The sequence below is a fragment of the Phascolarctos cinereus genome, unplaced genomic scaffold, assembly GCF_003287225.1.
Source record: "Phascolarctos cinereus isolate Bilbo 61053 unplaced genomic scaffold, phaCin_HiC Scaffold_726;HRSCAF=1367, whole genome shotgun sequence".
In the NCBI taxonomy this organism is placed as follows: domain Eukaryota; kingdom Metazoa; phylum Chordata; class Mammalia; order Diprotodontia; family Phascolarctidae; genus Phascolarctos; species Phascolarctos cinereus.
In genome coordinates, this window is record NW_027556098.1 from 97,166,363 (window position 1) to 97,179,463 (window position 13,101).

The following is a 13,101-nucleotide window of genomic DNA, read 5'->3' on the forward strand; positions in this document are numbered from 1 at the left end:
AGAGAGGAGAAACAAGCATCCCTTCAGAACCTTAAAATCTTCAAAGGGTACTGAGGGAGTTAAATAACATAAGCAGAGATATTAGGGGGCAGTTGTTTTATGACTATTGTTCAGACTAAGTGATTTTTCTTTTTCTTTTTTTAACATTTTTTTTCTTTTTAGGCAATTGGGGTTAAGTGACTTGCCCAGGGTCGCACAGCTAGTAAGTGTCAAGTGTTTGGTCTGAGGCAGGATTTGAACTCGACTCCTCCTGACGTCTGGGCCGGTGCTCTATCCACTGCACCACCTAGCTGCCCCCTAAGTGATTTTTCTAAAACACAGGTCTGATCATGGCATCGCCCCACTCTATAAACTCCAGTAGCTCCGTATTGCCTCCAGAATCAAACACAAAATGTTCTGTTCGGCATTCAAAGCTCTTTATAACCTAGCCCCCTCTTACTTTTCAAGTCTTTGTATACCTTACACCCAGAAAAGTATTCTTTGATCCACTGACACTGGCCTCCTAGCTGTTCCATCAACAAGACCCTCTATCTCTCTGTTCCTAGCATTTTCTCTGGCTGCTCCCCAACCATCTCCCCCCATGCCTGAAACGCTCTCCTTCCTTTGCTCTAACTACCGACTTCCCTAGCTTCCTTTAAGTACCAACTAAAATCCCACCTTCTAAGGGATGCCTTTAGCAACCCCTCTTAATTCCAGTGCCTTCCCACTCTTATTTCCTACACATCTTGTACATAGCTTGCCTTGAATATTTATTTCCTTGTTGTCTCCCCCATTAGATTGTAAGCTTTTTGAGGGCAGGGATTATCTTTTGCCTCTTTTTGTATCCCTAGCATTTAGCACATAGTAGAGCCTTAAAAAATATTTCTGAATTGAACCGAATATGCAGTTGGATACGTAACCTATAGCACTTGTCTATATATGCAGATGTATACACACATATACGGATATACACATGTATGTAAAAATTTTGATAGAATTGAAAATAGACAATGGGTTGGGCCCAGAACGAAAAGAGGGAAAAGAATAGTCTTGACTGCCTTTTAGAAACTGCAGTTATTTTAATGATCTTAAGATTTCCTCTGAAACAAAAGTTTGACATCGATATTCTTCCAATGACAATACATGGTTGCGTCTAGATGGCACAGTAAGTAGAAAGATGAACTTGGAGTCAGGAAGTGCTGAATTCAAATCCGGCCTCAAACATTTACTAGTTGTGTGATGCTGGCCAAGTCATTTAACCTATGTTTCAGTTTCATCTTCTGTAAAATGGGGATAATAACAGCAACTAACCTCCCAGGGGTATTGTGAGAATAATATCTGTAAAATGCTTTGAAAACTTTTAAATGATATATACATATTAACCATCATTATGATGATGGAATAATATTAACATAATAATGATTATGGTAGTCTCTGAAGGATTAAAGCTGAAGATCACTCAAAGGGTAATAAAGACGTACATAGCTGGCTTGACAGGGTGGCAACACACTAAAAAACAGGATTAAATAGGAGAAGCAGTATCAAAGAAACATATTTTTGAAAAAGAAGACAGACTAGTCACATAAAAAGAGGAAAACCAATGGACCATATCCTCCAGCAATATACTTTTGATCAAGAGAATGCAAGGAAGGTTCCCCTGCAGCAAATTTATATGATGGGGGGCCAAAGGTCACACAGCATAGGTAGGTTGCTTTGCACATCATTGTAAGGAATTCGCATTGTGAGGAAATCATAGATGCACTGGAGTGTTTGAGTACATTTTGTATTATAGTCATTTGTGTACCTTTATCTCCACAATTAGAGTTTAAGCTTCTTGTAGTCAGAGATAATTTTATTTAGTTTTATACCCCTTCTCCTCAACTCCAACACAGTGCTGTCCATGGAACAGGCTTTTAGGAAATGTTCATTTAACTGTTACTTCTATTCCTGTTAAAGGTTTATGAGAAAGGGGCAGAACCAGCCATACCTCCATAGCTCTAGCATATGTAACAAGAAACAAAGACAAGCTCACTAATAAAAATTTCTAATTATTTTATTAAAATTATATTCCATCTCAAAGTCAAATTCACCATCACACAATGAATGTGAATATATATACATATATATATATATACATATATATATATATACATATATATACACATATATATATATACATATATATATATATATATACATATATATACACACACACACACACACAAGAATAAGATATCTTAGACATTCTGATAATATTCAGTGAGGTATAATTGTTTTTTAAATTAAGCAATATGAAATATAATTGGACTGAAGAAACAAATGAACAGAGAACAAAGTACAATAAATTTTAATAAGAACCTACTGCAGATTCTGGAATGATTGTTGCATGCATATCCCTAGTCATATTTGACTTCTCCTTTAGTTTTGACTGAAGTAATGTGTGTTCCACTACACCAATTCTAATGTCCATTTGGACTGTTTCTTGCTTCAGTTTGGTTAAGCTCTGTTTAATCTTTACCAAAGGAGCTGTAAAACAAAAATAACATGGAATAAAACTGTACTTTTGGGGTGTTGGTCTACTATTGTGTTTGCATAATAACAATTTCTTTAATCTTTGCCTTACACAAAAAAGAGAGATTAAAAAATATAGCCAACAACTCACTGTTGTCAGTTTTGCTGTGGTATTTTGGACATCTGTGACATCTTCCAAATCAGAAAAGACCTTACTTTTGATGTGCTGTGTCTGATCCTTTTTTTTTCTTTTCTAGGGAATAGGCTGCTGTAAGGGTGAGGATGAATAAATAGAATTTTACATGCCCCTTTTAAGTTATCATGTGTGTAAATGGTGGGAGACTGGAAAGAGAACACAGTGAAAGTCAGTCACCTTCCATGTAAGGGCAACACAGCTACTATGGTGAGGTGCAACATGGGAAACATATGGCCCCATTTGGTAAAGCTTTGGGCAAATTAGGAAATCTTAGGAAAATTGAAAAAAATATAGATATATCTAGCTCACTGTGAGAGCTGATTTTTGATGAATGTTTCCTCTTGCTCTTTAATGTCTACTGTGGGAAGAAGAGCAATGTAAGATCATTCCCACTACTACTCTTGTGCCCATTTGTACAAAGAACCAACAATCTTCGGGCTGTACTTAGAACAAAAATCTGTCTTTTACTATATGGTACTATTTTGTTTAATAAACTGATTATTTTTATACTTTTTGCTCTCTCTTTGACTTCATTAAAAAGATGAATAAAAAAATCAAAGTCAGTCACCAAGTTACTAGTGAACTATAATCAAGAAAATATTGCTTTGAAAATTAGAAATCTCTTTTGTATTATTTTACCTCCAACAAGTTAAACTAGTTCATATAAAAATTATAATCATTATCTTAGTAATATTTTACTAACTTGATTTTTTAATTCAGTAATCATTCATCTCTTTCATTGACATTTTTTCCTTAAAATGAGCATATACTTACCACCATCAGTCATGCTGCTGCCCTTTTCTTCCATTTCCTGTTTTACCTTTTCTAATTCTTCTGTAATCTTAAATTGAAGGGAAAAAAGGTTTTCATGAACGCTGTATCTTTAATGACCATTTAAATATTCTGAATGCTTATGGTAGGAAGAAAAAAGTGAAGTTAGTATTAAGAATGTAATCTGGTCATGATTCCAGTAATAAAAAGAACTATACATATACTTAGTATGGTAACCTTTGGTTCACCTTCTTTGGGGTATCCTGCATGGGTGTGTAACAGTCCCAGCCCATCATTTTTGGGATCTTTCCCACTGTACAATCTTGCCTAGTTGCCTAGCTAACATATCAAGACTGAGCCCTGTGCCCCTTTACCACTAATCACTGGAACCTCCTAGTCCCCTACCTCAGTAGAGATGATTTGGCATCAAGACCTGACCACACAGAGAAAGAAGGGACTCTAGTCTATCCCTTATATAAGTCCCTCCACCATTCCCATGGCCAAAAACTGGTGCCCCTTTCCATCTGAGGGCAATACATTCTATGGCATCCCTTCATTTGTCTGAGCTGCTTCTGGTGATAGGTGCTGAACCAACACGCTTTTTTGACTTGCTTACCGCCTCCTCAGTTCCTGAAGCTTCCCATGACCCTTACAGAAAATCCTGTGAATATAACCATCCTCTTGCGCTGTGCTATGTGGTCCCTGTCCAACTCACTCCTCTCTCCTACCTACTTAGTAGAGCCACTAAAGGACAGGACACACAGTTTCAGAGATTTTTCATCTTCAAAGAATTTTACATTAGCATTAAAATTTACTAAATTAGTTTCTTATTCACTTTTCCAGGCTGCAAGATGGTAGAATATATCTATTAAAATTGTTTTAGGAACCGGGCGTTCAAGATGTGTGTGACATATGCATATCCTATTACGCTATTCCCTAATAATCAGTTATTAATTAAAACAGTATAAACACCTAAGGAGGTTTGGGATTCCAAAAAGCCTCATATTTATCTTTTTGGTGTTGAGATTTTGAGGAAAAAAAGGTCATAGTTTGGTATTGTAGGGAAAAAAGACAAACAAAAAACCTTTATGTACACTGTGGCAAAATGTTAAAATGCAAAGCCTGGCAAAACATTGCTGCTAAAACAAATACTGTTTAGAATTCTGTAATATTAAAATTAAAAAATATGTTTTTAAGCTGTATCTCTTTTTGAGTCCTTATCTGCAACCTATATCCGGACTGCATTATTTCTATTATCAGCAGTAACATAAACTTCCACTAGAAAATGTGGCCAATTACTTGTTAATTATGAAAAATGTTTGATACAATCTAGACATTATTGTAATTTAATAGGTATTATTCTGTCATAATTTGGGATAAATAAAATACTTCCAAGGCATATAATACTCATTCAAATAAATCAAGTTAATTTTTCATACACCTAAAAGTTACAATTGGGAAAATTACCTCTTCTAGAAAACTAAATGATTCCCTGGAATCCTTAAATTGTTGATTTCCCTAACATATCTGGGCACTTTTTTCCAGAGAATGTTTTATCTGATTGGGTGCACCACAGGATTAGATTCACAGTATTTCTAATGCTATATATCAAAATACTTTAAAGTCATTAGCAAGTTTTCCTCATTTTTCCCTGAGCTATTAAAAAGTATAGTTTATGAAATACCACTGGATTGAGAATAAAGAAAATGTGGGGTTTAGTCTCAAGATGTCCACCGATCTTGGTGATTTAAATTTACTGTTTTGGGTTTTTCACTAAAAAATGGGAAATAGAATCTAGAGCTTCTCACTTAGAATCTTAGAATAGAACAATCTTAGACTCTCACTTCTAAGAACATAAAAATGAATTAAACAATAGGTATGAATGGCATAAAACCATCAGAAGAAGTTACTATATTAGTATCTCTCCTTTCTAGTTTATGGATGGTGAAACAGATAAAAATAGGTTAAATAAAAACCCTAGATTACAGAAGAAATGAATGGTTATTAAAAACACTGCTTACATGGTATAGAATCCTAGACTAGTGTTATACTTTTTACACTATATATTTCTTCTAATTATGACATAGTATATTATGATTTATGCAATTAGAGAGTTAATCATATAATGAAGAATTTTCAATTAGAAAATTAAAGGTCTTTTCTCCTATAGAAGATTATTAAAAGTCACAGGACATCTGTATAATTAAAAATGACTGCAGAGAACATTAACCAATGCAGAAAGCAAGTATTAATGCCCATGGGATGACTTTCCCACAACTGAAAACAGCATGTGAAAGCCTAGGTAACTAAGGGCAGGATCAACATATCAGAAGTGCCATCTCTGTACCTCAGAAAGAATTCTAGTTCTTTCAGTCACTCCACCATTTCCCTGCTGGTATCTTTCCCTTGCCTGAAAAAGAAGACATTTAATTTAGTCACACGTCCAAAATAGAAGCACAAGATTACTTAAATATGGCCACTTTGCAGTTGCCATTTCTGCATATCATTACATGACAAAAGCCTCCTTTTTTGGTGGAAATGTTTGTGAAAGTATCGATTAAGTGCAGCTATTTTACATGGCTAATGAACATTATGTCCATCAGATATATATCTGACCTACAGCACTATAAAGTGATAACATTATCTTTATTTTAGGATTTTGACTGTATAACTTGCAAAATCATTGTTCAATGTAAAAATCATCTTCTGTAATTCTTAAGCAGTATGGGAGAATGGTTTGTGTTCACTCAGATCTGCACAGCAAGCAGCGAAAGCTAGTTCTAAAAATCAATGAGAATAGATCATCATGCTCAGCACTTTACCAGATTTAACTAACAGGATGACTACAATCAGTATGTATATAGTTGTAGGGAAGAAATGTTAAGAAAATAGTTAATATTAATGCTTGACAGTTACAAAATGTAACTTTGGAAACAGAATTAATCTGTTTCCAAAGCATTTCTGAAGAAATAACAATACATATAAGTATATAACATGTGGTTAATCAAGGTAACAGGAATATGGGAACTGTCTCAAGTAAAAAGCACTATCTACTTTGTCTTTATGTGGGGAACTCCTGAAGACCAGCACAGTAGCTTTGTTTTTTTTTCCCATTTAACAAAATTCTACCTCTTCTCCCTTCCCTGCTTTCAGTGGGTGCAAGTGTCTGCTAAAGTTAGAAATACGACTTTTATCTATTTATGCATTTACCATCATTCTATCCCAGTTTCAGCAAAGCAGAGAGATAGGCCCCATGCTGATGAACTCTTTTTACCCCAACTTTTAGAAGAATGGCTACTATAAAATTCTGCCATCTTCTTAAAAGTGAAGGACTTAAAAAATAATTCTGATTTAATTAACTGATATGTCTGGATTTGTTTTGTTTAGTCACTTTTTAGTTGTGTTTGATTGTGATCACTTTTGGGGTTTTCTTGGCAAAGATACTGGAGTGGTTTACCATTTCATTTTCTAGTTCATTTAACAGATGAGAAAAGTGAGGCAAACAGGGTTAAGTGACTTGCCTAGGGTTACATAGCTAAGTAAGTGTCTTGAGGCTGGATTTAAACTCAGGTCTTACTGACTCCAAACCCAGTACTCTATCCACTACACCACCTAGCTGCCCTATGCCACCTGGCTACCCCTAGATTTAGCCTTACTTTTATGCCATTTATTTTGTTGTTGTAAGATATTATGGTAAAAATTGTCTTCTTCCTTTTCTTCAGCCATTCTTCAGGGACTCTAAGATCTCACTGGTATGGATATACATCTCACCGGGGCAGTTCCAAATACCTCCATGGTTTCTTATTCTTCCCAATTTTTGTCCATTGTTTTCTGTAAACCTTCCATACAGTGTCTACCCACTGTCTTTGATGACTTTTTTTTAAAAAATATTTCTTAGATACCAATGCAGCACTCAGGTCTGTCCATCCGTCACTCTTACTAAATAACCAACCCATTTTCTCTTCTAGCAATACATATCCTTGACAATGACTATTACATTTCCTCTATTCTGAGCCATATGCCTCTCCATTTAATACCTCTTTGTGACTGTCACACAGCATTACTGAATCATATTGAGCTTGTAGTTCATTAAAACCCTCAGATCTTTTTCACACAAATTGCTACTGGGCTAAGCCTCCCTTATGTTCATAAAGTAGAAATTCTGAATCCAAGTGTGGGCTCTATTAAATTTCAACTAAGAAGATTTATCTAATTGTCCTAATTTCTTGACTGCTTTTTAGTTCCTGATTCTATGATCCAATGCACTAGTGACCTCTCCCACTTTGTGTCTTCTGAAAAAATAATAAACATGCTATTTAAGCCTTCATTTAAAGCACTGATAAAAATGTTGAAAAGCATAGGGCCAAAGATAGAATCTAACAAGTTGTCACCAATTTAATATTCTTTGAGTTCAGTCACTCAGTTAAGTTCTGACTCATCTCTCCAGGGAGAGTATGACAGACTTTGCTGAATGCTTTGCTGAAATCTAGGTAAACTATATCTATATCTAGAATTCCTTTGATCTACCAGTATAGAAACTACATCAAAAAAGGAAATGACAGTAGTCTACCATGACCTGTCATGGACAAAACCATGCTGCCTTTTCTTTCTAAATGCTTACAAACCATTTCTTCAGTACTAAATTCTAGACTGTAGCCAGAAAATCAATCCAACTTACTGGCTAGAAGTTAATAGACTCTGATATCCTCACTTTTTAAATAATAAGGACAATCATCAATCTTCTCCAGCCCTGTGGTACTTTCCCTATTCTCAAAAGCCATTCAAAGGTCACTGATAGAGACTCATCAATGACATCCTCTAATTCTTTCAGTAACAAATCATCTGGCTTTGGTGACTTGAACTCACTAATGGCAGCTAGATACTCCTATTCTCTCATCTTTGACTTCAATTCTCTGTTATTAACTCTTTTACTTTGTACTGCTCAGCCCAAATATTTTCTTTGGCAAAGAAAACAGAAACAAAGTAAGAGCTGAATAGTTCTATTTTTTCCTTTTAACCTGTTATCTTATTCACGTTAGGAAGTCGTCTTTCCCCTTTTTTGATACTTCTTTTTCTCTTAATAGAACTAAAAAGGCTTTTTTGTTGTTGCTGTCCTTAACATTCACCACTAATCTCAGCTTCTTCCGAGCTTTAGCATTTCTGCCACTATTCTTTTAAGACATGCTCTAGTTATGTACTCATCCTCCATTAACTTCCTTGACTCAGTCAGGTCTTTCCAAAATCCAAATTCCTTGATAAATCTCCCATCTCCACTTTGGTTTCTTTACGTGGATAAGTCTTTTTTATTCTTTATTGTAATTGTTTTTGTTTATGTCTTTAGAATTGTATTCAAGAGCTTCCCTTCCTATAGAGGACTTACTTCTTCTATAGAATTTTAGGCCATCGGAGCCTACCTATCCACTTCTGAACTTTGAAATCCAATCTCCCCAAAGCTGGGATGCATGTCAGACTATGTCTGGCTTTCCTTTTTTTCCCTCCAACACAAATAATAAGATGGAATGGTCACTTTCCCATAAGGTCCCTATTATTTCTATTTCAACAACCAGTTTCTTCTTATTAATCAAAATCAGGTTCAAAATATCTTCCCTTATTTTCTCCATCTTTTGAAGAATGAAATTATCATTAAGTTGATTCAACAATTTGTTAGTGCTCTAATGTGATGACCAGATGACCAGATAATTTTAGTCCCCACTTACAGATTAAAGTCTTTTGAATCAGATTTGCAAGACTCTACGCAACAATATTTTACCAGCCCTCACTAGGTGCCCTCCATCGCTGGCCAAGAGCCTATTATTTCTGTACTTGAAGACATGGTCCAGAAATCCAAAGCCTGTTCTCACATACTATCTTCTTATTCAGCTGTTCACTTTGTAAATCTGTTGTCCTTTCCAAAATCCCTCCCTTCAATTGGCAGCAGTGATAAAAACACCACCTGTGCCCCAAAGGTTTCCAATTTTTTGCCCAGAACTTTATAATTCCTAGCAAAGCTTACTTCATTCCTTATGGAGGTATCATCTGCCCTCTTCTGAATCACCAGAAATAGGTAGTGATTGTCAGGTTTAAAACCTCTCAGTTATACGAATGGGAAAATGTGACATGTTGCAGAAAACTACCCTGGCCACTCCCTGCTTATGCTTCCTTCATGGATGCCTTCAATGTATACAAAGATCAGTCTCAGAAAGATTTTGTGGAGTTGAAAAAAGTAGATATATGGCTCAGTAGCTGTAGATATTTTTTAGTTGCCTTTTTTTGTGTAATAATATTGCTTGTAATTTTTTCCATTCTTTCAGGCTCTTCTCTTCTTTGGGATAGCTTGAAAATTGATCTGAGTACTTTAAAAATTGTGTCATTGGCAGGATGAATTTCTTCTGCATTTCTTTATTTAGCAAAGTCTGCAAAGCCTGGTCGCTCTTCCTCACTTATCTTTGAAAGTACATTCTTGTTTCTTCTTCTTATGCTGGGTAGTAAGACAGTAAAGCCAAATGTGCAAATGTGATTCTGTTATTATCAATTAGAATAGATTGAGTCTTTGCTTGCTTTAGAAATGCTGGCATATGTTTCACTTCACATATCTTTTCTTTTCTTTTTTTGCTTTTTGGTGAGGCAATCGGGATTAAATGACTTGCCCAGGGTCACACAGCTAGTAAGTATCAAGTGTCTGAGGCCAAATTTGAACTCAGGTCCTCCTGACTCCAAGGCTGCAGCTCTATCTACTGCACCACCTAGCTGCCCCCACATATCTCTTCTGTCTTCAGTTTCATTTATAAATGTTCTTGGTATGATCTGGTTTAGCTGGATCTCATTCCAAGATCACTCTGGAAACTCATTTTCCCTTCAAATACTTTTCATTGTCCTGTGAGCTGTCAGATTTACCATAATATTTTGTAATAGTTTACAGATGAGTTTGTACTCTAAACCAATGATGTCAAACTCAAACAGAAATGGAGGCCACTAACCATACATAAAGATCTCTGTGATTTTTCAAGACTGATTTAGAGAACCATGTATTAATATAACATGAGTTTTTTCTTATTTTTGTTTTTATAAATATTTCCCAATTATGTCTTAACATGGTTCGGGCTGCACTTGGGAGCATTGTGGACCACACGTGGCCAGCAGGCTGCCTGTCTGACACCTCTGCTCTAAACTACTATTGCCTTTGGTCGCCCTCGATTTCTGCTTGACAAGAAGATCAGCGGGTTGTTAGCTGAAGTGGTTTCTATGTTTTTTTCATGTTCCACTGGCAATTAACTTATGTTCATTAAACTTCTCCGTAAAATTTTAGTACTAGTCAAACTCTTCTGTCATCCTCTTTTTCTATAAAGCTTTGTAAATGATCTGATACTATAACTTGTCTTTGGCTGCTACATCTCCCTTTGTTGAGGAGAACAAGTGCTTGCCAGCCAAGGGGTTCCAAGTATTTTTGATTTCTCCTTTGTGATGACTATTTTGCATGGCTAAACTTTTCTAAGAAATGGTAATAATAATTGTCTAAGAAATGGCGACAATTAGTTTTGTCTATTTCCCATTTTTTCTCTCTAGGCCAACAGTTTATTAAACAGAGTGGGTTGTAGGTGCTCTAATTAGGTACCCTTATCTTCTCATCTTTATCATTTCTTTTCATTTACTACTAATTTTGCTCTATGTAGTTGGTGATTTGATTACAGCAAACAGCCAATTCTGCGATGACTTCGACTTTAGTCATTAGGTGTTTCTGGTCTCTTAAGAGTTAATTTAATTTTTTTGTGATGTTATTTGGTACTGCACATAGTTGGGGCTTAAGACTATCTGATGAACTGAACTTAATTAAATGATGCATAAATAGGAGGAGCCTTCTGAATCAGTTGTAAGCCTCTGACTTCTCACATTTCTTGATTCCTAAATATATTTCCCAACATTACTTTTGCCCTTCTCTACTGTGCATAAACCTTTATGTTACTATTGTCCAATATTAAAGGAAAACATGGAAGTGCATTTTATCTTTTTCCCTCCTGTTCACATAGCAAGTTAATGGAAGAATCAGAACCTGAATAAGAGAGTTCCCTGTCTCAAAGTTTACTGCTCTAGATATGTTCCTCAGCAATATGAACCCGGACCTCCATTTCACATGGATATTACTTCAAGGACCTCCATCCAGAAGACGGGTCTTTAAAAAGGAAATTACAGTCTTGGCATACCTGACAAAAGGGGATAATTAGATCTGCTGCCTACTTATTTTCCAGAATTACCAACAGAAGAATATGCTGCTATTGTAAAGAACTTCAAGTTTCTCAAGAGAAAGGTGTTAAGCTAATGCCAAGGATTAGGATCATTAACCAGAACTCTCCATAGTCACTCTTCAGTTACCTCACTCAGCTGGGCTTGAGCAGCACGATACTCTTGAACCAAGTGCTCAAGCTGATTGTTGATATATTTTTCTCGGCTGCTGATCTTTTCCAGGGTCCTACTGATCTCGTTATGGAGTTTGTCCAAAAATCCCTAGAAATTTCATAGGATTTTCAGTATGAAAGAAATTTCACAAAAATCTTTTTCAGAAATCCAAATGAAATATATTTATCATTCCATAAACCTACCTAACATTGCTCAACTCTCTAAAGACATGTATGAAAAATATTTCTAAAATTTTTAGTTATGAAAAGTTTAGTAAAAATATTAGGCATACTTTGAAGACTGTGAAAAAGCACCTATGTTAATGTATAAGTCAATGCATTTTTCTGTCTTGATGTGTGTCGGAAATGTGCATGTGTAGTATTAACCTTGTACAGAGTAAAATACATAGAATGAATATGCCCAAACTGGGACTTAAAGAGAGCTCCTTCAGTGGAAATATGACTTTCCAGTCCCAGAGCTCCTACTGTTCTGGTATGTCTCATCCCCTCCCTTCCTGGCCAACAGTGTCACCATGATAACAACACAAAGAAAGTTAGCTTTTCTTACATACTATTCAGCTAGATGAGCTCCTCACAGGACTCAGTTATAGCTTCTGTTTCATTTATGTCACATCACAATGAGGACTTTTGTAGGAGAAGAAATATTTGCTGACGGATAGTAATGTACTTACCTTTGTCTCTTTTAAAGAAGATTCAATTTCACTTTTGTGTTGGTGCATTTGGTCAACATGGATTCTCCAATCCTAGAAACAAAAACATATGAAAGCATCAAGTTTATCAATGGCATATGGAAAAAATACTTTTTTTTTCCTAAAAGAGAGATATATGGCATCTCCCCCTTTTTGTTGTTGTTGTGTGGTGCTGCCCTATATGTAAATCACTATACTTAGAATATTTCATCCCAGAAATGGCCCCATTTTAAGTGAGGAAGTTCCTAAATATAGTTTACAATCAGATTATAAAGCAATACATGTAAAGCATTTTAGGATAAAAGGTTCTAAATAAATGTAAATTATTTTATGTGTTCACAGAGTGATATCTGACAATTTGAATATAAATTACTATTGCACTGCTGGTGGTTAATATTTATGACTATCCATCAACATAAAAAGTATTATGCAAGAAAAGAAATAATTATTTAAGCAATTAGAATCATGTTGCCAGGAACCTCTTTGGACCAAATATCACATATCAAAAGATTATGTGTCCCTTGGGATTAATACTGAACCACTT

General features: G+C 35.4%; 1 protein-coding gene across 2 annotated transcripts in view; it reads right to left on the reverse strand.

The window, feature by feature from the left end:
* Positions 1–2,229: 2,229 nt before the first annotated feature.
* Positions 2,230–13,101, reverse strand: part of IFT57 (intraflagellar transport 57) — a 74,406-nt gene continuing 63,534 nt past the window's right edge. Inside the window, exons 7-11 of one of the 2 annotated variants that reach the window (XM_020999927.2) lie at positions 12,540–12,611; positions 11,825–11,956; positions 5,805–5,867; positions 3,461–3,527; positions 2,230–2,505 (exon numbers count right to left, since the gene is read on the reverse strand). In XM_020999927.2, coding sequence (XP_020855586.1) covers positions 2,327–2,505; positions 3,461–3,527; positions 5,805–5,867; positions 11,825–11,956; positions 12,540–12,611 — 513 coding nt within the window. In that variant the 3' untranslated portion in view covers positions 2,230–2,326. Of the gene's footprint in view, positions 2,759–3,460; positions 3,528–5,804; positions 5,868–11,824; positions 11,957–12,539; positions 12,612–13,101 lie in introns of both variants that reach the window. The other variant, XM_078146686.1, reaches the window with a different exon arrangement.